Raw genomic sequence first — 24,773 nt, 5'->3', positions numbered from 1 at the left:
TCTGTTAAATAAATAAATAAAATCTTTTTTTAAAAAAGTATGATGGCAATTCAACATAGGGAATATAGTTAATAATACTGCAATAGTATCATTGTATGGTAACAGATGGTAGCTAGACTTGCTGTGAATATAACGTAACGTATAGTCTTGTCTAACCACTATGTTGTGCACCTGAAACTTATGTCATTTATGCGTCAGCTACACTTCTTCGGGTTTTTTTTAAATGGAGGAAATAGTAACATCTGCACAACCAACTCAAACTTTGTGCCGGCTGTCTTTACCAGACATAGACGAGTGCACTGCAGGGACCCACAACTGTAGAGCCGACCAAGTGTGCATCAATTTACGAGGCTCCTTTGCCTGTCAGTGCCCCCAGGGGTACCAGAAGCGGGGAGACCAGTGCGTAGGTAAGTACAGCAGAGCAGTAAGCAAAATTCTATCCTAAACCTCTTACTTGTTTAAACCCGTCATTCAAAGCAAAGCATTCATATTTATTTGGAGAATGATAACTCCAACTGCTTGTTCTGTCATTGACTACTGAACCATTTTCCACATTAATAAGAAAGAGCTAACCTTAAAGGGTGAGCACGTTCTGGATTTCAAAATGTTGGTTCCATGTTAGACTAAGCCGAAGCAGAAATTTGGAGTATGAATGAGACCACAAAAGCAACCAAGGAAATAATTTTAAATTAGCTGTTTGGTGGCCACAGCACCAAAACATTGACGATGTGACCTTCATTCACTGGTTCATAAAATAGCATAGCTTATAGGGCACATGAATGAAGTTCAAATCCCAACTCTGCTCCTAACTCATTTTGAGGCTTTAGACAAATGACTTACATACTCAGGAGCTCATGCGTGGGAGTGCTCCGAGCTGAGGCAAGTATTGCACGGAATAGCTGTGTGCTATTATTGTGTGATGAGTTAACAGATGTGTACTAAACATTCGGTGTGTTGCAAGTGGGTGCAGTGCTGGAAAGGCAAAGCCAAGTATAGCGTGTGCCTCTACTTGAGAGCTCTGCTTGAGCTACCTGAGGACAGGAGCCAGGTCTGATTTGTGTCACTGCTGTCTCTCCGGAACCTGAAAAAGTGCCTGCCAAGTAGATGCTCCGTGCATTTTTTTTTTTTTTTCAATTGGCAGGAAGAACACAGTATGAAGAGGCTGACTGGCGAATAAGTAAACAGTAAAAAGTAAATGTGTTCCAGGTTCTGTCATGGGGTCCAGCACTAGGAATAAAACGTCCTAATTGAATCCCTGTGTCAGTTGTATTCATGTGATATTCATGGTGATTTACATACTACCGTTTAACATACATCAGTGAAGAGTCCTTATTTTCTCTTTAGAACAGAGGGATAAGAACATGGGGATAGGAAGCTAGAATTAATTTTCGCCTGAGAATGTTAGCTCTTGACATCGAGATGTCAACACTGAGCTCCTTGAGGACCCGGTTCTGCCCGCCATGGGGCTGTGCCCAGGTGCTGGGGTGAGTGCCCAGCCTCTGAGGAAGGCCCAGGGTTTGTGTGACTAAAACTGTGACTTAGAAGATTGTGTGGAAAACTGGACAGGCACCAAAGTTTTGCCCAATGGATTAGTCAGGAAAATAAACAATTGAGGCTATAAAAGGTAAAGAGAAAGAACTAACTCAACTTACTATGGGAACAATTAAAGGGAATAAAATGTGTGATTATAGCCCTATAGGATCTGGTAGCAGGAAACATTCTTAAATCCAGATCTAATCATGGGGCTTCTCTGCTGTTCCCCTCACCCACATTTGCCAGCAGAGCATATAAGATCTTCCTCCATCAGATCCTTGTCCAGTTCTGTTGTACCAACACCATTCTTCCTGCAAAAATATTATACTGCAGCCTTGTCTACTAAAGTTCCGCACAAACATCATGCAATGTCACACCTTATTGCCTCTACCTAAGCTCTTTTAGCACCAAAAACATGTTTGCCCTGGCAAACTCCTATTCAATTTCCAAATCCCAGTTCAGGGTCACTTCCTCTGGGAAGTCTTCCATGATTTACCCAGATATGATTAGTTCCTCCCTCCTCTGCATCACTACTTCTCAAACCTTGATGAGTGTTTTTTTTTTTTTAATTTCCAGTCTATTGTAGATCAATACTACTAAAAGTAAAATAAAAAATGTTGTAGCAACACCAAACTGCTATTCCTAAACACATATTCTCAACTTCTATACTTATTTGTAGCAGGCTGTTCCAAATAGTCCATGAACCAACAGTGGTCAGCAGGCCACTTGAGTAGAATGGTGCTCTGTCTGTCCCTTGTACAGCTTTCTACTGTTGATCTTACCATTCCTTGCAATAATATGTTTCCGTGCCATTCTTCATGCTAGACAGAGTATAAAGTATGTATTTATCATCATTATAAGACTATAGTGCCAAACACAATGCTTGCAAATAACAGTGATTCAGTGGGTATTCCCTGATTGAGAAGACATGCATGATTTATTTATCAAGTATTTACTGACACTGTTCTAAGTGCTGGTACACCATGATGCTGCACCAGATACTGTTCTAAGTGCTGGGCCTTCATGGTGAGCAAACATATTTTACAGAATCATGTCCCTCATGGAGCTATTAGGAGGGACTATTTTTACAAATTAGCTGTCAGTAGGGGCCCCTGGCTATAATACTGGGTACAGGATGAGCTATGCTAAAATTGCTCTTAATCAATATGAAGTCTGCACACACATTCAACTAATGTTTATCGAGCACCTACTATGCCAGACCCTGTTCCAGGCATTAAGCACATAGCAATGAACCGACAAAAATACTCTATTTTCATCTGAAGAGTAGACAGGTCTTATTTGCCATGCTTTATAGTGAGGGAGACAGACAAGAAGCAAATAAACACATAACACAATATCAAGGAGTGTCAATGGCCACAAAAAATAGAAAGCAGGAAAAGGTGACAGATGGGACAGAAGAAGCCATTTTATATGGATGGACAGAGATGGCCTCCCTGAGGTGACATTTGAGCAGACACTTCAAATAAATGAGGTGGAAAGCCATGTCAATGCCATTACCTTTGATTTCAGTATTCAAGTGAAATCAAATATATTTTGCAGCCTATTAATAACAGCTGCCATTTATTTTTACCTGTTTTTTTTGCAAGGAAATTTGCCTATAATTTCATGGTATCCTCCCAACAAGTCTACCACATTGTTGTATTATCACTTACAGAAGAGAAAATTGAAGCTCTGAGAAGACCATGCTAGTAATTGCCAGAACAAAGATTCATCTCAGGTTATCCCGAGGCCACTTGAGCCTACCACTTCCCACAGTTTTAGACAGAAGAACTCAACATAAAGTATTGTTTTGTTTTTGTTTTTTACCATAAGGAAGTGTCAGTCTTATATTGTACAGTCTTCTATTGTACAGTGTACAGTCTCATATTGTACATGAATAATTGTTATTTTTTAATTACACACGTCATGTTAGCATTGTCGCAAAGTGTAGAGTTAATGAAATTTTACTATGCTTCTAAGATGTTAATCCTACTCCGCAAGTTCTCAACTGACCATTTTATAGTTGGAAATATTTATCTGAGAAGAACACAGCCTGGAACACTTCATCAGAGTGTCAGAGGGCAGTCTCAAGAGGTAATTTGTTTAGCATCCTATTCCTTTCACAGTGTTCTTTCATTTGATTCTCATGGAAACTTCATAAGATACACATAGCAAGCATTACTATCCAAATTTTACAAAAGAAACAATCAAGATACCAAGCGTTTATGTGACTTGGGCAACGTCAGCAGCTGAGCAGTAGACCACACCTCCTTTCTCTTAGTTTTATGCTACATCAATCAGTTCTTCCATAGTGCTTTTTTACTTCTGTCATTACAAATAACCTTTTGGATCCCAGAACTGACATATATATTCTCATATCTATGTGAAATAGTCTTAATTACTTTTCTGTCTTTAAATCTCAACCCACTCAACCAGCTTTATGAAGTCTTTGTTTTTAACATCTCACTCAACTGCAGAATGCAAACCAAAGCTTGTTTTTAAAAGAATATTTACCCTAATTTAAAAAGAGAGAGACAGAATGCCTTTTAAAATGAGATTTTTCTCTGGCTAGGTTTTCTAGATAATGTTCTGCTGAGAACTAAAGAGCTACCAGCTCTGAATAGCCAATAACTTGGTTTTCTTTGTGTGTGTGCCTGACAACCCAGACATAGACGAATGCACCATTCCTCCATATTGCCACCAAAGATGTGTGAACACACCAGGATCATTTTATTGCCAGTGCAGTCCTGGGTTTCAGCTGGCTGCAAACAACTATACCTGTGTAGGTAAGCTCTGGGCAGACTGCCATCCTAACTGATTTCTGTCTTCACAAAAAATGTCAGGGCGCATTGCAGTATTTCCAGTTTTCTGTGCTCTTCAGTGGACTGGTCCCCTTTATCTTCCCTGCATAAAGCTATAAAGACAATAACCAATCTGCCTCTTAAAACACATCAAGATGTGAATGGAAAACTTTATTAACCATGGTGTTAGTCCTCCTCTGTGAGTCTATCAAAAATATAAAAAAAACTACAGATCAATGGATACACACACACCAATTAGTCAACAGTATGTGATATAAATGCTGAAGGTGCCAGTAGATTACTGTAAGTTCAAGTACATAAACTTTCCACTGAGAGTGCATCTGATTTTTACATGCTTCTTCTCCCCTTTCAGAATGCAGTGTCACGGCCCACAATTTTAAGATTGGCATGACATGGAAAGAATCTAGTGCGGGAAAAATGCCTTTTCACAATATTTTCAGTGCCTTAGAGCATTGCAAAACTCTGTATGGGTCTCAACGGCTTATGTTATAATTGTAATGGAATTTAACAGAACCCATTTAAAAAGTAATAAATAGCACAGATAAATCTTCACCACAGCATGCTGAGAGACCGTATCAGTATGAATGTCTTATATCAATTATTTATAGACTTGGCACTTTGCATCTGAACAACAATAAAAGAAAATAGATACTGGAATGTATATTTATTAGAATCATTAAATTCTTTTGGAAAGATTCATCAAACACAAAACTAACTGTCATTCCCAGAAAGAAATATTCTGGTATTTCTAAAAGAAGTGCATGACAGATGTTTGAAGTCACTCCAATAAATATGAAACCTGAATGGATGTTCTCCAGTGAGCTTCTGCAGGGCAAAGAATCCAACCCAGGAATTATTCACTTATCATTAAATGGCATAGGTACAAAGGAGCAAGGATATGTTTAAAGACACAGATATATAAATGTATATAATATTTCCTTTCAGATATAAATGAATGTGATGCTAGCAATCAATGTGCTCAGCAATGCTACAACATTCTCGGTTCATTTATCTGTCAGTGCAATCAAGGATATGAGCTGAGCAGTGACAGGCTCAACTGTGAAGGTAAAATATTTTCCAAATAATTTGTAACAACAGTTCAATCTGTATAATTGCTGTTGCTTTATCCAATTACGTACCTGTTTATGAAAACAATTTTTTTCTCCATGCAAATTCTATTTTAAAATACAGTTAATTAAGTTCAATTATAGTATTTTCTTTTTAGTATGTTATCAAGAGAAAGGAGAAGGAACAAAATAACTGAAATAGTAGATGTAGGCTGGGTATAATAATTAGAAGGGGTGTTCTAGTGTCTTGCTTCTCAAAGTGATGTGATGGCCAGCAGCGTTGACACATCCTTGTCTCTACTTGTGAGAAATACAGATCTCAGGCCCCAGACCAGACCTACTGAGTCAGATGCTGCATTTAACAAGAATCCCAGGTGACTGGTATGCACATTTAAATTTGGAAAGAGCTAATCACATGTCAGAAACATTAGAATATAAACCAAGAGACCTGTCCTCTAGTCTCATTCCCGCCACTGTGTGACTTGGACACATTTCTTTAAGTTGCCTGCGTTTCACTTTCCACATGAGTAAAAAGAGGGCCACTTAATTGGAAGGATGACCTTCAGAGTCCATTGCCTGTGCATGTTCTACTGTGCAATTCTAAGGCATACGACATCCTGAGGGGAATGCCATTGACACTTGATGTCTCTGACTTCATTCCAGCTTTACTTAAAGCCACAAAGGTCATACCCCACCCAGAGAGGCCTCATATCATGCCACTGTGCTCAAAACCAAAAGGGGCTGGTTCTGGACAGCTGCCTCTGTTCTTCTGAGCAAACTATAAGGACATCACCATTGAGAAATGCAAAGCATTCTTTCCCTGAACTCCCAATTCATTCAGTCTGCTCAGTCAGTATGGTTAAGTCCAAGATTCGCCAGACTCTCAGCAATCATTGAGTAAAACTGATAGTCAGAAAAACTGTGCGGTGGAGTTCTGGAGGAAATGAGCTGATATTGTAGAATTTTCCCTCCAGGTTCTTACAAAGTTTTATATTTCTGTTTTATTTTGTTTAAGGTTTTTTATTTATTTATTTGAGATGGGGAGAGAGAGAGTGAGAGCACATGTAAGGGGGAGGGCAGATGAAGAGGGAGAAGCATACTCCTCACTGAGCAGGAAGCCTGGACTGGAGGCTCAGATCCCAGAACCCTGAGATCATGACCTGAGCCGATGGCAGATGCTTAACCAACTGAGCCACCAAGCACCCTATATTTCTGGTTTAGAGTTTGCAGTGTTTTTACCCTTTTACCTTATCTTCAGAAATATTGTCAAAGTAGTGACCTGTAAGTTTTTCAACTCTGTGTACCTACTCTTGTCTGATTGAACAGACATTGATGAATGCAGAACCTCAAGCTACCTGTGTCAGTATCAGTGTGTCAATGAACCTGGGAAGTTCTCGTGTATGTGCCCCCAGGGATACCAAGTGGTGAGAAGTAGAACATGTCAGGGTAAGTTTATTGTTTTCATATCTGTTAAGTGTTTGTTTTTAACCAGGAAAAGCAGGGAGAAAGTTACAGGATTCTCTACCGTGGACTTTCATTTTTCCCTCTTAAATATATAATTTGAGCTCCTTTTTCCCTTGTTCATCATGTAATATGATTATCTCATAAAAAAGGTATTACTCAGTTAGCATTGACTTTTTTTAGATTGAAAGTAATTTTTGCTCTTAAGATGTAAATAATTTTAATAAAATATTGATATCTCTTCTATATAGCCTACTTAATCTCTATGATATACATCTTCTAATCACCTACCCCAAAGATTCAATTATTAAAATATTTCACCATGAGTTTGAGTCTAGGGAATAAACTTAACATGTGGGGTAGGCAAACCTCAAATCAGTCTCATATCCTCTAAAATACCAAGATTATAAACCAAAATGTGCTGAGAAAAATCAGCCTCAAGTATATTAAAATGTGCTTGAATTCTTAAGCAGAAAAGAAACAAAAATAGCTAATATCCTAGGGTCCAGTTTTAAAATAAACATTCAGGTAATCTTCATACTTACACATCTCCAATGCTACATGTAGTTTCAAATTTCTTTAACAGAGAAGTCTGTTCAGATAAAGCCAAAAGTATACATAATCCTCGAAAAGCTAGTATAGATACTTGCCTTTGCATAAAACAGTGAGTGGGAAAAAATGACTGAACTTGAAGACAGAAAATTTGTTTGAGTTGTACTGCCTTCTATCTCTACAGTCTTAAATAATATCAAACATCTCTAAACTTCAGCTTTCTCATTTGGAAAAGGGAGTTGTGAGCATGAAATTGATAACATACATAAAAATTACTTGTAAACAATAAAGCCTTACTATCCAAGATGTTTTCATAAAATTTACTTAGCAATGTAAGTGACTAGTAGCAAATCTGCTCTAAAGAGTCCTCTTTAATCAGAACTAAGAAAGGACATACAAGGGCAGTAAAATCCTTTGAGAAAGGAAAAAGATCAGGGCAAGGATACAGTAGGGCTTCTCAGTCTATATCATGATTTTATAGAATATTAACTCAGAGGAACACCCAGGACCTGGGATTATTACGGTATGCATATGATCATTCAACTAGATTCCAACCACTAAGTATGAACATAATCAGAATGCCATTCATTGCACAATGAACACCTTTATACCCCTTTCCAGGAAAGTTACTAGAGACTCTAATATTAATTGTGGAAAAACATTGCATTCCAATGATTTTACTTTCTGAAGCCTGAGACTTTTAACATGAATATTACATGGAGGAAAATGTTAGCCAGTGGGATATCTTAACTAATTTCCCTGGAGTCCTTCAAATAAATGTGTCTGTGTTTTTTATCATAAATATATTTGGTGCTCAGCAAAAGACAGAGGCAAATTAACATACAGGGAGAGTTTACCTACCTACTCTATTTGTATGGGAATATATCTGTTACTATTTAAGGTGAAAAATATACTAGTATTGCAAATATACTAGTATTGCACTCTTGAAAAATCAAGAGTGTTATATCTTGAAGATATGCAGCTCCAGAATGTTTGGTTAAGCCAAAACATTTTTTAAGAGAGAGGCTTAACATTCTTTTAAAGTACAAAGCAATTAGTTTTCTCCACTAAAACTATCTCTTCCCAACCTTGTCCATATAGACTAAAGTAAAACTGAAAGAGTTTGGAGTAAGGCTTATTAATCAAAGGCTTATTTTCGGGATGAAATAACTGTTCTCATTTCCACAACCTTGCAAAAATGAAAACTCTCTGTGTTTGAGTGGGGTGGGGGAGGCTAGAGAGTAGGAAAGAGACAGAGAAACAGAGAGAGAGAGTACACATACACACATTCATCAAATATTTTAATACTATTAATAATTCCTGAAAAACATTCCAGAATGATTAAGGTGTTGATTACATTAGGCTCTAAATTAATGAAAGTAATAAATGAAATTATTACATAAAGTTTCCTGTTGTCATTCTTGGTCTCCATATAACAAACCAGTCCTAGTTTTCCTTGTAGCTAAACAGCATATTTATTTTTCAGAAAAGAGAAGAATATTGAAAGGACAAGTCAATTACGATTTCTTCTAAGAAATCTAAATTCGTTCTTTAGCCATAGCCAGTCCAAAAGAAGACACTTCGTATAACTGACTCTTGGAAACTCTTGGAAACTTCTCTAGTCTCCTCTTGGGTTCCAGATGGCTTTGGCCAGTTTGGAATCTAAAAGAAAAATTTTTTCCTCCAAAGACAAGGCATAAAAGTATTCTCATTTAGGGGATGTAGTACCTCACAGTGGAAAGATGCCTATGACTACCTGTATGAACTTGGGCCACTTACTTAACCCTTACTTGTTTTTCCTCCATGTCAAGCAGAGATAATCTTTCTTGTCCATGTCTGCATGATTTATGTGAAAAGCAACTTAGTTCATTTTAATATTTCTTAAAAACCAGGTGCCCCCAAGTGTATTAATGCTAGGTGATAAAGGGATTTAAAGATGGATACTATAGTCCTGCCCTCAAGGGGTTTATAAGCTAATAGAAGGGTTAAAATAAACTGGAATGAGTAAATTAATGAATGAAAATGTCTGGTTATTAGGTAGAAGGATTCAGGAAACGGTTATAATGGATAAAATCTAAATCATTGTTCAAATGTAAAGGGAGGTAGACATAGCTAGGGATGTGAATCTTAATATAATTTTCATTGTTTGTTCTAGTAGTAAATATAATGGCTCTCTAGTGAAAGTGTTCTCTCAGATGTCATCTGGAGGCTCATTATTCCCAGATCCAAAATCAGTCCTTGTCCAGCACAGCCCTCGTTTTCTGGGACTCTCTCCCCTTTTGGCTTCCTTGCACTGCCTTTTCCTGGCTTGCCTCTCACCACAGCCCCTTCTTTAATTCTCCTTCTTCAGTTCCCCTTCTTCCACACTATTTCTAAATAGCTATGCCATCCAAGGTGGAACAGATTCAGGCAGATTCAAGTTTGCAAGGTAAGAGGCGTATAGGGATCTGGGCTAAGTTAAATGTGCTTTTAGACACAAAACTGAGTAGGACCTAAGTTCATTGCATTTAATTGAGGACAGATGTAGCTGAGTCATTCCAGACAGATTATTAGTATGTGTCATTTCATGATATTTTTATCAACCACCTATTGTTCATCTGTTGAATTCAAAGCCAAATGTTAGCCATTGACTGTGCTTATATAAACATGAAAGACACCAATCCTTGCCCTTGGGGAGTTGTAATTTAGTTAAGAATATAGATATGGCAACAGTTAATTATAAAATAAAATGGAATTAAATAAGAGATGGATACGTGCACTAGAAGATTAGAAGCAGAATTAATTCTGCCTAGAGGGTTAGAAGCCTGCCGGAAGGAAGAAGAATCTCAATTGGCCTTGAAGTGTGCTGGTTAGATGGGATTTTTGTGGTTGGGATGGGATTTTCGTGGTTGGGTCGTGAGGGTCTTCTAGGCTGGGAAAGCAGCAAGCAAAACCAATGCGGGGAGCATTTGACTCTGGCTGGGGAGCTTCCAAGAGAGTTACAGCCTACAGGTATGGTTTTGGTAAGCACGGCATGCAAGTGGAGACTTGATCCCCTGGGAGTAGATTACACTGTCCAGAGGAAGCACAGCAGAAGTGAAGCTATGAAGTGTTATATGATTTGCTCAGATCGGTAAATTCTTTGACCCTGTGTGTTTACAGATATAAATGAGTGTGAGACCACAAATGAATGTCGGGAAGATGAAATGTGTTGGAATTATCATGGCGGCTTCCGTTGTTACCCACGAAATCCTTGTCAAGATCCCTATGTCTTAACATCAGAGAAGTAAGAAAAAATCAGAGCTTTTGAAAGTGAGAACTTTCTGGTCTTACCACGATAAACTGGGAAATACTTTTGTTTTTCTCTGCAGCCGATGTGTTTGCCCAGTCTCAAGTGCGGTGTGCCGAGAACTTCCCCAGTCTATAGTCTACAAGTACATGAGCATCCGATCTGATAGGTCTGTGCCATCAGACATCTTCCAGATACAGGCCACAACCATTTATGCCAATACTATCAATACTTTTCGGATTAAATCTGGAAATGAAAATGGAGAGTTCTACCTAAGAGTGAGTAGTACCCTGTGGGCAGCTGTAGCTGTTGGGACAGGTGCAAGTTTGCTGTGGTTTGGCAGTATTCACTTAGAAGGAAAGCTAACATTTAAGGAGTTTTTATGTGCAAGCATTGTGTAAGTCTTCCTGAGTGCATTATCTCATTTAATCTTCTTGGTAGCATTGTCAGAAAGATACTACTGTTTCATCTCCATTTATACGGAACAGTGAGACTCAGATTTAGTAGCTTCTCTGAAGTCACTCAGATACCAAATTGAAGACTAATGGAGTTGTGTGTGACCATGTGTGACCAGCAAAACAAAAGTTTACACACACTCCAAATAGATACCACAAATCAGTGCTGGTTACTTGATTGTACATAGAAAAAATAATTCCTGGAGAGCTTTTCAAGAACCATAAATTCCTTGTTGGTACATCTGCAAGATCATTTACATTCACACCAAAACTGAAACCCGGAAGTCCCTAAAGGGCCCCCATCTTTTTGCACCAAAAGGGCCAGTAGTTGTACCATTCTTGCAAACTTCCAGGCAGACAGTGTGAGGTCATCTTTATGTTTTCCATTTCTTTCATTGCCGATATTGAAATCTTTCTCTGAATTCTGCTATTTCTTCATGGTTTCTCCTTTCTTATGGTAGTCTTTGCTTCCCTGTGCCCCTGCTTCTCTTCCTTTAAACTGGCTCTTAGTAGCCCCTCATCCCCCCAAGGGCTTCCAAGCAGATCTCCCTTACTTTGGTGCCTCAGCCTTCCAGGCAAAATCTCAGCAAGTTCATTTTAGGTGAAAATTCTGACATATTTTAAATAAGGCTCACCACTTCATGTGCAAATGATGGCACCCCACCAAGCAGTTTGCAGGGTTCCGGTAACTGTTTCACGCTAAGGATGTTATTCATCCAGTTACAATTTTCTCAAAACTCCTTTGGGCACTCTCCATTTTTAATCAGATTTTAAAGTCAGTATTTCATTTTAAGAACATGAAAAGTAAATTGGGAAATTCATCCTTGTGGTAAAGTTTACAGATTTTTAATGTTTACATGTTTATCCCATTCTTTGATATATTAAGTTCCCTTCCAACTCCAGAATTTTGTGATTCTGTTTCTTTGCCAATAAATTAGAAATGATTAATTTCTCATGACCGACTTCTGAAGAGAGAAATCCAACCCAAAATCTATTATTGTTCTTTTTTTCTAATAGCTAAGAATAAACTTCTCTAACATTAGATGCTTCAAATTTGAGATATGCTAGATATTTGTAAGAAGTTTACTCTAAATGCATTTCACACAGTTCAGATAATACCAATTTAATCATTCTAGCCCAAATAAATAACATTATTTGTAACCCATGGCAATAAAATAGGTTCATCTCAAAATCTTTCTTAAAAATAGTTTTCCACTTTGATCTTTTAGCTATAATTTAAGAAAATAAAATTTCTAACATAATCAAGAGTTAAGCAAAGTTCCAGCATGTTATTTTCCTTGCAATAAACATAGCACTTTAAAAGTTTTATGATTCATATCAGTACATTTATCGACTTGATATTTTCAAATATAAATTCTCAGTGTTTTTCTCAAGTAAAATCTCTTTTTTCCATGAATGATATAAAACATTAGCAATTTTTATAATCCCAGAGTTGATTATTAAATTATTTGAAACAAAAACTATTTGAAATAAAGTCATTTTTTTAAAGATTTTATTTATTTATTCAAGAGAGAAATAGTGAGAGAGAGAGAGAGAGAGCACAGCAGGGGAGAAGGAGAAGCAGAGAGCCTGATGTGGGGCTGAATCCTAGGACCCTGGGATCATGACCTGAGGTGAAGGCAGTTGCTTAAGCAACTGAGCCACCCAGTGCCCAATAAAAAGTCATTTTAAGATTACTTCTTATCATATAATTCAAGAAGTAATTAGGTTGAATCCTACAAAATTTCTCTACTGAAAAATCCATTTTTGTAGAGGACATTTGATGCATAAGAATCAGTCATCAGGCCTTAATATTGCACCTACTGTATGCTCAGCCCCATACCAGGTGCATGTAATACATACTTCCTTATTTTAAAGGCTTGAAATATTACATGTGGCAAAAGTTAACATCTAGGAAGGGAAAAGAGAAGCAATTTTATATTCAATTCCATGATACAAGACATCAAAGAATTAATGTTGACTGGAACAGTTAAAGAATGTATCTTGGGCACCTGGGTGGCTCAGTGGTTGAGCATCTGCCTTTGGCTCAGGTTGTGATCCCAAGATCCTATGATTGAGTTCTACACCAGGCTCCCCAGGGGAGCCCCTCTATGTCTCTGCCTCTCTCTCTCTCTCTCTCTACATCTCTCATGAATAAATAAATAAAATCTAATGTTTCTTGATGGTCATGATACTGGACCTGATCTTTGAAGGATCTGTAGCATACAGGTTTTTATTTATATTCCTTTTGGGAGAATACTGAGAAAACTTTCATCCTTAGAAAAGAGGGCATATTGTAATAGAAGTAGTGCATAAAATTGTAGGTAGAATACCATCCTCCCCACCCATGCCACCCAATACCTATACTTTATTGAGGCTATTTTCTTAATAGCCCTTATTACCACTTTGCATAGTATTCATTTGTCTATATGTGTGGTCTACAGTGCAGGTGTAATGAAAGCAGACTTTACCTGTCTGTCCACTCTTCTATGCTCAGCAAAAGGAATATACCTGGCACCTAGCAGATGCTCAAAAAATATTTTTAAATGAATGAATGAATTCAACTAATGCCTTCAAGGGATTACTATTACCTTCAAGGGACAAGCACCATGCTGGGTCCTGGAGACACAGCAGTGAATAAAACCAAGCCAATTCCTGCCCCAGTGGAGCTCATGGTCAAGGCACTAAGCAAGTGCTCACAAGTATGCTGAATATTACAATAGAGAGTTGCAAGTGCTCATGAGTGCCTACCAAGTCAGCCGCTAAGAAGATAGGAGTGATCTAGAAGCCTCTGAAAGAAGTGAACTTAAGCTGAAGACTAACAATTAAAGACCAGCAAATAGAAGGAATAAAAAGCAGTCCAGTTGGTCTGAAACTCCAAGTGCTGCCAGTGAAGTGGCTTGAGAGGAACCTAGAGAGATGAGCAGGGCCTAGATCACAGAATGCCTTACAGAGATATTAAGGTTTCAGGTAGAGGAGTTGCTATTAGATTTTCATGTTAAAATGAGGGTGCCTGGTATACTGCAGAGCCTGGATAAGAGTGGGACAGGAATGGAAATGAAAAGACCAGTTAGTAGTTCAAGAGAATGGGGTATTACACTAGTAGCAGTGAGTTCAAAAACAGCAGACAAATTTATGAAGATACAGGAAGAACTACATGACTTGGTGAGTTATTTGCTATGGGGAAATGGAGGACGAGGAGGCACCAAAGATAAGTGTCTCTCTTGAGCAACAGTAAATGGTGGTGGTGCCATTAATTAATATGGGGAAGATAGAGCCAGTGTAGAGAGGAAATTAAGTTCAGTTTGGAGATCTTTTCAATTTGGACCCTTCTTTTTCAGTAGGGTCTCTTCTGAAACCCCTGAAGCCAACAGACATGAATTACCTGAACTTCCCACTCACCCCCTACAAATTTAAGTTCATGTATCCTCCTTCTTACCTTCTCCCTTGAGTTTTTCCAAAGATGAGGTTTTACTTCTGTCAATCAAAGCTAATCTACCACCTATATCCTTCCATCCATCTCTTCTAGAACCTTGTTCCATCAAACTTGTATCTACCTCTTAGGTATTCAACTTGCCTCCTTCTAGATGTTGCTCTCTCTCTCTTCTCCCAACCCAATGTTCTTAAAGCACAGCCTATAAACACAATCTCTGCTTTCTCACTTCCTAGTCACCCTTCTATCTTCTGTTCCCATTACCCTACTGGAGTTGCTCTGAAAAGGCAATGACATCTATACTGCTAAATCCAGAGGGCATTTTTCATTTCCAGTCTCTCTCAGCCTCACTATGCCATTGGATACTGCTGGCCATTCTGTTTCCCAATTAATCATCTGTTTCTTCTCATCTTCCCTCAATGGCTTCTCCTCTGCCCACTCCTTAGATATTAGCCTCTCCCAAATCCAGTCTTATCACATATACATTCTCTCCCTTGGTTTAATGTCCACCCACTGAAGTGATTGCTAAATCCTAACCCACTGTCTCTACCCCCTGCTTTCCTCTGGCATTCAGATTCACACATCTCCTAACCTGCCCCTCCAACTCATTTTCCTCTACTCTCCAGCACCCATAACATTCTTCATCAAAATGAAACTACATCCAGTTCTGAACATACTTCTTTACAAAACTTCCAGTCATCTTTGGTGACTCTCCTCAGAAATTCAAAGCCTCCCCTCAATGCTTCAAGGTCCCTCTTCTTTTTCCCCATATTTTTCACCCTTATGTATCTTTGTACATACACTACATAACCTCATGTATCTTAGCGTTTGCTGTGTTCCATTGAAATTAACTATTCACATTGTCTCTTCATGTACTAGAATGTAAACAAATGCATAATGCTAAGAAGAAGTGAAAGATGATAACTTTGTTTACCAGTTCAAAAATTATCAAATTCTCACCTGAACTACAGTCTCTGTAAAGGCTGGTACTACTCAGTAAAAGTGAAGAGAAACATTAACAGAGAGGGATGAACCGAAAACACAGAACTATCAAAAAAGCAGGTCTCTGTAACTTGGAACTAATGACTATGTTTGCACAAAGGGAAAAGAACCAAGAAAGGTTGAAACCAAGAAGGAATTAAGTAGTGACTTTTATCCTACCCTCAAAATTCTTCCCCTAATTCTTATAAGACTAGGTATACTCACAAATAATAGAAACTCCAATTCAAGGAAAATTATTCTCTCCCTCCCTCTTTTTTTCTTTTATTTTAGCAAACAAGTCCTGTAAGTGCAATGCTTGTGCTTGTGAAATCGCTATCAGGACCAAGAGAATATATCGTGGACCTGGAGATGCTAACAGTCAACAGTATAGGAACCTTCCGCACAAGCTCAGTGTTAAGATTGACAATAATAGTGGGGCCATTTTCATTTTAGTCTTTTAAAAGAGTCCAGTATAGGCATTTAAATCAGCCAAAGAATATTGTTACCATAAAGCACTATTTTATTTATAGACGTATCTAGTACATCTACATCTATATGCTGTACACTCATCAGTAATTCAAACAGTTACACCATGGTATAAAGTGGGCATTTAATCTGTAAAGATTCAAAGTTTGTCTTTATTACTGTATGTAAATTAGACATTAATCCACTAAACTGGTTTTCTTCAAGAGAGCTAAGCATACTCTATCCAATGAAACTTGGATTCCTTTCTGTAAAAGTGGGACAAAGCAATGATTATCTTCTGTGGTGCTTAAGGAAACTTACTACAGCTCCACTGGCAGTCTTATAAGGAGGCAACCATCATAACATTGAACAGCATGCAAGTTCAAGAATGAATTTTTTAACTGCTTTGTAAGAAAATGGAAAAAGTCAATAAAGATATATTTCTTTAGAAAATGAGGATCTACCATATTTGTGTTGGTTTTATTTTCATAAGCAGTCTTAACACAGTTGTTTATTACTTAGTAATAAACAATTATTGTATAATATGCTGGTTTCTGTTGAATATTTTAAATTTTGTCTGAAATTTTTTATTATGAATGTAAACAAAAAAGTAAGCAAAATTCCCAAAGTGAATAAGGTATCCATAGAGTGATTCTTATATTGAGAAATCTACAGAGAGGAGATGAGAAAACAAATTCTTTTTAAACTATATTGGAGTTGACCTGAAGAAGCAAATTCAGTGTCTTCATCAGTTCAAACTGCTATAATAAAGTACCATAGACAAGGTGGCTTCTAAGCAACAGAAATTTATTTCTTACATCTTGGAGGCTGGAAGTCTTAGATCAAAGTGCCAGCATGGTCACATTCTGGTGAGAGCTGTCCTCTGGGTTGCAGACTCATATCTTCACATGGTAGAGAGAGCGTGAGAGAGCTCTCTTGGAGTCAGTCCCTTTTATAAGAGCACTATCTCATTCATGAGGACTCCATCCACATGATATAATTACCTCTCAAAGGCCTCAACTCCATAATGCTACCACATTGGAAGTCAGGATTTCAGCATATGAATTTGGGAAGGACACAGACATTCAGTCTATAACACTCAGTAAAGGTAAGAACATCACTGAATTCAGGTCTTCCTCAAGATGCAGAACAAAATGAAGAAAAGGTATTGTACTGAAAAAGCTTTAGTTACTGAATAAAATTAAAACTCTAAAACTTCACTTATAACTAAAATTTCTCATCTTAATAACTGATGCTCACAGAGGAAAAAAATGGGAACAGTTCTTATTCTTGGCATCCAGAGTGACTGTGAACTAAAGCAAATTGCCCTCCCTCTGAATTCAAAGAAAAGGTTTTATGTCTTATTTGTTTAAACTGTAACTGCTTCACTTTGATGTGTTATATTTTTAAATAAAAATATTCTTTTAGAGGATCACTCTATCTTTGGAAGTTTTTTTAAGTGTAACCAATAACAGCCAATATAATTCTGTCTGGGAAAAAAATTAGTTACAGCTGCCAGAGCAAGAATGACCATTTGATTTTTTTCTAATAGATAATCTAGGAGAAAAGGAAACAAAAAAACTGCCAAAATCATGCCACAAAAAGGTGTGCAGCCAATTTTCTCTTACGTCAAGTTTAAAAGCACATAGAAATAACTTCTGACACCCAGGCACCTTCGACCCTGAAACAAGTGTTTCTCAAAGAGTTGACTAAATGTTCAGCAATTGTCAAAAAGAAAGCTCAGAAGAAATCAAGAAACAAAACACAAACTTCTTGTGTGAACAGAGGATGGGCTTTTGTTAAAGGAGCATTGAAACATAATGAGGCAACAGATCTAATCAAGAGTCACACAAGGGAGCAGAGAAAACAGCCAGCCACGACACAGCTGGACTGTTGAGTGCATTCCTATCACTCTGTCCACATGAATACTTGTATGCAAGTATCAACACTATCTAGTCCCATACCCATTATAAACCCCATATCCATTAGTATCAACTCCTCATACCCCAACCCACAAGCCCTTACAGGAGTTACCACTAATTTAGTTTCTGTATCTGGATTTTCCTATTCTGGACATTTCATATAAATAGAGTCATATGATAGGTACCCTTTTGTATCTGGCTTCTTTCACTTAGCATGATATTTTCAAGGTTCAGCCATGTAGTAGCATGGATCAGTACTTCACTTCCTTTTATGACTGAATAATATTCCATATTGTAAACATATCACACTTTATCCATTTGATGCTGGCAGGTGGAGTCCAAGGACCCAGAAGAGGTCCTGCAGAACCAGCCAAGAGGGTCTTTGGCTTTGCACAGGATGGAAATCAAACATGAGCCAGCAGGAAGTGAGAGCAGAGTTTACTGAAGATTCAGAGCAGATATACATGGAGTGTCTTGGAGACTTAGGAAAGGAGGGAGTCTGGTCTTTGCTTGGAGTTTGGTGGTTTTTATTAAGGATTGTGGTTTGGTGTATGTGTCCTCTCAGGCATCCAGGAACCAGTTAGAACAAAGACAAGGGCCAAGGTGTCATTCCTTGGAAGCAGGGGGTCTTGGTGTTGAGATATCTAGCTACAGTGGTGGTCTGTAATATGCATATGATGGCTTCATTTGGTCATTCTCACGTGGTCCTTCTTTAAATGTTATCTAAAGAAATCATCAACTGCTATATACTATTTGCATTCGAGGCATATGTAAATAGAGGTGTAGGTCCTAATAAGAATAGAAGCAGGAAAAGGGGCAAAAAGCAGATTTTTTATGGAGTCCTTCAGTTTCCCTGTCCCACATTCATGCATTGAGAGATGTAATTTGATATGTTGTTTCCACCTGTAATTCCTTTTTGGCTTACCCATCAAAAAGGACATTGATTCAATTCATCCACTAAAAATGAGCCTAAATCACTCATTTTTAGTTTCATTTTTAACTAAAAAAAAAAAATAGCAAGTGATAAAAAAAATTTTTTTTTTCATTCACAGAAGCAAAATCCTGGAAAGAACTTTGGGAAGCTTACACATGAGTTCCCTTACAGGTACAACCATCCTCAGTAAACATAAAAATCTCCTGTTCTCTTTTTAATGTAATTTGAAATTCAAAATAAAGTAAACATCTTCACTAAAAACAAACCAAAGCAGTAAGACAAAGACCTGCTTTGTTTCCGAACTACACATGACTCTCTCCTCCCCTCCTCTATGAGAATCACTGATTTAAACCAGCTCCCAAAGATGGGAATTACAAGACAAATTCATCTTCAGAGTCATTTTTATTCAGCAGCAAACATTTATTGAGCAACTTCTATGGTAATCCTTTCCAGCACTTAAGAGTTTAATGTAGAATAAATGAACCATTTCTAACCTTAACCACTGTGAGACTTAGCTTTTGAGGCCCTTGGTTTCTTTATCCATAAAACTGAGATATTGAAATAAGGAGTTTTTCCAATTTTAATGACTGTAACTAACTAATCCCTAACCCTGGGCTACATTGAGAGATAAGGTAGCTCAATTTGCCAAATTTTTTAAAGCATCTGAGCATTCCTTTTATGCAGTGGCTATTGGGAAGCATTGGACATTGGTAGAAGAGAAAACTCCTACTGCTTTCACCAAAATAGTTCTTCACACTGTGGGTTCATTATCGGGGGCAAGGATCAATTTAGCTATACATTTTTAAATTACAATTCAAAATAATTTTTTCTGCTATTCAGTCTGTTAAATTGTGCATGTTTTTGCTCCTTTTCACTGTACTGAAATATAAATACTTATGTTAAATTAAAAGTCATTTTGCCTTTTTTCACCAGTGAAAAAAGTGCAGCCATGGGTTCCCATACTTCCAAACATGCTTCCAAACATGCTTCCAGGGAAATAAGTACATTCTTAGTAAGTTTCAGTATTGAGGCCACAACTAGTCATTTCCATCACTTCATCGTTCTTTTACCATACCTGCTCTTGGAGAAGTCCATGCTCTCTAACTGGACAATTACATTCTGACAGTGATTATGAAAGGCCTCTTGGTTGTTAAGACAGCCCCAAAAAAGAATAAGTTCCCTTCAACTGCCAAATTTCCCTCTTAACTAGTTTCTTTAACAACTTGCAATCTCTACCCCCTCTAAACATAAAATTTCTTATTATGTGCACTTATTATTATTAATAATAATAATAATAACAGGATTCTAAATTTAGACACCACCTAGTCAGGGCATCTTATTTTTAAGACTTGCTCAAAGTCACAGTTTGTTGAGCAACAGTGCTGTGCCTAGAATACAGGTCTTCTGACTTAGATTAAGCTCTTTTCGTTGGCCATACTCCGAATTTCAACACCAACAAGCAAACCCTTTCTTTCCTGCAAATAGTCCACCCTAGATTGTGAACCAGCTTTGCTGATTGCCATGACCAGTTGTCACCACTGCTGCTAGATGCAATTGTGTTGAAATAACACAGATACCAACCTGATTCTGATTTATTTTCTTAAACTTTAGCTGATTGTTCTCTTTAAAAACTCCAGAGAGGCAAAAGTCATCATGTTACACAAAATGCTCCTAAACTCTAGAAATTCAAAGTCAAGAACCAATCATGTGAGCCTTACTATACTGGAAAGGACAGCAATTCCCAAAAGATAAAGTCTATTACTTACGATCCAGATGTAGCTGTCTGCGTGGGGGAATTTTGAGAACAACCATGGTGAAGAGGGATCGAAGCTAACACTCCCCTGGTTCAGAAGCTGGGCCAAAAAGCTTACAGAGTCCTTCCTTCCATAGGATTAGTGTAAAGTAAGGAGCTAATGTAAAGATTACTGCCATTCCTTGACATATTCATTAGGTGATTTTTGAAGGAACAAACAATGAACATCATCACCTGGAATAAGATAAAATGCCTCATTTTATTAACAACTCAGGCCTCAGTGGGGCTTTCAGTCCTTTCACAGTATGTTTAAGTAAAAAATGGTAAAAAGTAGGGTTTTTGGATTGTAATTTTAAAATATAGATATCGAAGGGTAGAAATCAGCTGGAAACCAATCCCCACATCTAATAAATATAGTCATCTCTACCACTTTGCCTCTACAAGGGAGATGTTTTAATGAATCCAAATAATGGAAATAGAAAGATTGTTCAGTATCCTAAGACCACCTGAAAACAGCCCAGTGGGATTATTATTTTTGGGGAAGCTTCACAAATAGAAGTTTATTGTTGAATCCTGTTTCCATGACTCCAAGCAGTTGCTTATGTTTTGAATAGCCGTGTATGCTTCTAACTTTCTAACTCTTCTTTTAAAATACAGAACAGCTGCTGGTCTGCTCATATGGTATGCATAAGAAGCCCACAAGGGACAAAACCTTCCATTAATATGTCGAATTATTTTTAACAGACTTATATTTCTATCCTGAATCATCATCTCAGAAAGATGGCACATTTCCATCCTCCCAGCTGGGGGGAGCACCTGCAAAATACAAACCCAAACTGTGACACATCTGGTACCAAAAAACCAATCTTGTTTCATCTGGCCAGCAGACTAAAATATCAAGATCGTTGAACAGAAACAAGGCAAAAAGTTAACTGCCTCTTATATGTAGTCAACACAGATGTCTAGTTAAGCTGTTTATATTGTAAGTGCATGTGTACTTTAACGGAGCACAGACCCCTTTAATAAGCCAGAGTTGGAATACAAACGCAAGAGAATTTTAAAGACCTGAATGCAGTAATTCAGTTCTTTTTTATCTTCCCATAGAAATGAAATTAGTTTCTGCAGAATCACAGCATTATTTTTAAAGAGATGCATATAACACAAATAAATAATTTTGTTGAGTTTCCTTAGTATCTTCAAATTATTTCCTTTAAAAACTGTATTCCACATTTTTGTATTTTAATATTTAGATTACATTTCTTTAAGTGGTAAATTACTTGCCTGTGACTTAAACCAGGTGTCCTAGTGTGTGTTGCCCCAAAAGCAGACCCTGACACAAGAATTGAGTGTGGATAGTTTGAGGGGTTAACTCAGAAAGAACAGGCAAGGAAGTGGGGGGGAAATGAGTCAGGGAGAGGAGAGATGCAAATAAATGAGTGAGTTAATGAGTAGATCACTTCTATGGGCAACTGGTAGGCATTTCCTCTAGGGAGCCTCTAAGAAATCTTGTGGAACTCACCTCAAAAGCATCCCACCAGAAGCTGCCTAAACCGGGCCATTTATCTACAACTTCCAACTCTGTTGTGAGGGTTGCCCCCAAGGACACTAACACCACACCCATTTATAACTGCCTGCAGAAGAGGGTGCTCCCTAGCACTGGAGAAAGCCCTCAGGCAGATGGGAAGAGAGACAGAGGCTTGATGTAGGATGCTTTCAGTGAGCTAGAAATTTCTACTGCCGCCCCAGTAAACTCAGGTGGCTGCAGGGAGTTAGGGGAGGCATGAAAATCGGCTGACCAAGGTCAGCGCATTGTGTGATGAGTCTGACACCTGAAGAACGTGTACCTGGCCTGATGGCTTCAAATCACATGAACTTCTTCCTTGACTTTTTCCTGTTGGTTCTCCATCTTTTTTTCCTTTCTTAACCTTTCTCTTCTTCTAGTCTAGTTTTCTTCTCCTCCAAGTATCACTTACCTCACAAATTAAGCAGCAACCATACCCAAAATGCAATTAGATGCAAAGACACATAAGATGTCATGTAAGATAGTATTATATAGTTAACACCATGAACCTGTGTGATTTCAGAGCACATCACAAGTCCAGTTACAGAATACTGTATAAAACTAGTTGCCCTTCAAAGGTCAATTTTCAGAGAAGCTAATGAAATTATATCTCAAGACCCTTCCCCCCCCTAAAAAAAAGAAAAAGAAAAAAAAAAGAAACCCTTCCCATGCACCAGTCTCTTCCAAGGTCCTAAAGGGACCCTAGCAATGTGTTCACATGGTCATATTTTTGTAAAATTTGCAAAAGTAATACACTTTAGCTGACTTGATTAGGACTGCTCTTTCTGCTTAATGCCTCCCCCCTTTCATCACATCGTATTTCTCTTCGTGTTGGATGGCATTGGAGTGGTCACAAGCATTTTTGGGAATCCAGCCTGGGAAAATTAAGTTAGGAGGGTATATTTAGTTTGAGTTTGGTGAGATATAGCTAAACAATTCATAGTCACTTCTATATATGGTTAATTTCAGTTCCTGTCTGGTTCTAGAAATATTCCTACAACCCTCTGTGTTGACAACGTGTACAAAGGTTCAAGGCAAGGATACTACCACAACACAATGTGTCCCACAGCATTCAGTACCAGAGTAAGTAGTAGAAGAAAAATAAGTTTTGATAGACTGGCAGAGAGCCAAAATGGATACAGATTAGAAAGTTATTCCAGCAGCCCAAGAAAAGATGTGTTCACTTGAATCAAGTGTTAGTGGAGAACATGAAGAGAAGTGAACACATTCAATCCACATAGGAGACAAAATAAAGAATTCAATGATGGCTTGGATATGAACAGTGACAGAGAAGGACATGTCAGGAATGAGCCTAGGTTTCTGGCTCCCATAATCTGATAGGCAGGCAATTGTTTTCAAGCAAAGATTCAGAAATCTATACTTCTTTCATTTTGGGGCTCTATCATCTTCAGAAGGTTTCCAAGGCCCTGTGCTCATCTACATCAAAAGATGGATCAATGACAGATGGAAAGTGAGAACTTTTTATGGGGCAGGCCTGGAAGTGGCTTCCATCACAATGCTCACCTTCCTCTGGAAGGCTGGGAAATAGAGTCTAGCTGTGTGTCCAGGAAGATAAGAAAATGGGTTTGGACACTAGCTAGCAGTTTTTGCCTAAATGAGGAAGCTAGCAAATGAGTATATTCTTTAGGAATGGAAGTGTTCCACTGGAACAGAGAATAATTTTCTTTTCTTTTTCTTCCTCCTCCTCCTCCTCCTCCTCCTCCTCCTCCTCCTCCTCCTCTTCTTTCTTCTTCTTCTTCTTCTTCTTCTTCTTCTTCTTCTTCTTCTTCTTCTTCTTCTTGGAGAGAAAGAGTGTGTGTGCTAGTGGGGCGGGGGTGCACAGAGAGATAGGGAGAGACAGAATCTCCATGTTTAGTGTAGAACTCAATGCAGTGCTCAATCCCATGATCCTGAGATCATGACCTGAGCCAAAATAAGAGTCAGATGCTGAGTCAACTGAGCCACTCAAGCACCAGAATAATTTTCTGTCAGATTTATATTTTAGCTCTAATTCTTCAGTTAGAGCTTCACTTATTTTTCTCTGTATTCCTTCTCTCTTTTTTGTTTCTTCATTTCTTTTTTTTTTTACTTTTAACAGCTTTACTGATATAATTCACTGATCATACAAGTTATCTGTTTAAAGTATACAATTCAATGGCTTTTAGTATATTCACAGATATGTGCAACCATCATCACAGTCAATTTTACATTTTCACCTGCTCAAATAGAAACCTTACATCCTTTCCCTATTATCTTCCTATCTTCTACTTTACCCCATCCCCCAGCTCTAAATGATCACTAAGCTACTTTATATCTCTATGAATTTCCCTATTCTGGACAGTTAATATGAATGGAATTATATAATTTTTCAAGATTCATCCATGTTGTAGCATTTGTCAGTTTTCCATTCTTTTTATGTCCAAATAATATTCCATCCTGTGCCTACACCTCATTTTGTTTATCCATTCTTCAGTTGATGAACTTTCCGCTTGTTTCCACTTTTTGATTATTATGTATAATGCCACTATAAACATTTGTGTACAGTTTTTGTGTACAAAACTGACAT

At 37.8% G+C, this 24,773-nt stretch overlaps 1 protein-coding gene and 1 long non-coding RNA gene across 3 annotated transcripts in view; one reads left to right on the top strand and one right to left on the bottom strand.

The window, feature by feature from the left end:
- Positions 1–17,469, top strand: part of EFEMP1 (EGF containing fibulin extracellular matrix protein 1) — a 60,160-nt gene extending 42,691 nt beyond the window's left edge. For both annotated transcript variants that reach the window (XM_072741630.1, XM_072741629.1), the window contains exons 5-11: positions 285–407; positions 4,200–4,319; positions 5,301–5,420; positions 6,749–6,868; positions 10,577–10,700; positions 10,786–10,981; positions 15,864–17,469. In XM_072741630.1, coding sequence (XP_072597731.1) covers positions 285–407; positions 4,200–4,319; positions 5,301–5,420; positions 6,749–6,868; positions 10,577–10,700; positions 10,786–10,981; positions 15,864–16,025 — 965 coding nt within the window. In that variant the 3' untranslated portion in view covers positions 16,026–17,469. The remainder of the gene's footprint in view (positions 1–284; positions 408–4,199; positions 4,320–5,300; positions 5,421–6,748; positions 6,869–10,576; positions 10,701–10,785; positions 10,982–15,863) is intronic.
- The window catches only part of LOC112915346 (uncharacterized), a 301,012-nt gene that overhangs the window by 253,097 nt on the left and 23,142 nt on the right, over positions 1–24,773 (bottom strand). The window lies entirely within an intron of this gene.

This window comes from Vulpes vulpes, chromosome 16, assembly GCF_048418805.1.
Source record: "Vulpes vulpes isolate BD-2025 chromosome 16, VulVul3, whole genome shotgun sequence".
NCBI classification, from domain to species: Eukaryota; Metazoa; Chordata; class Mammalia; order Carnivora; family Canidae; genus Vulpes; species Vulpes vulpes.
This window is presented reverse-complemented; position numbering and strand designations above follow the sequence as displayed.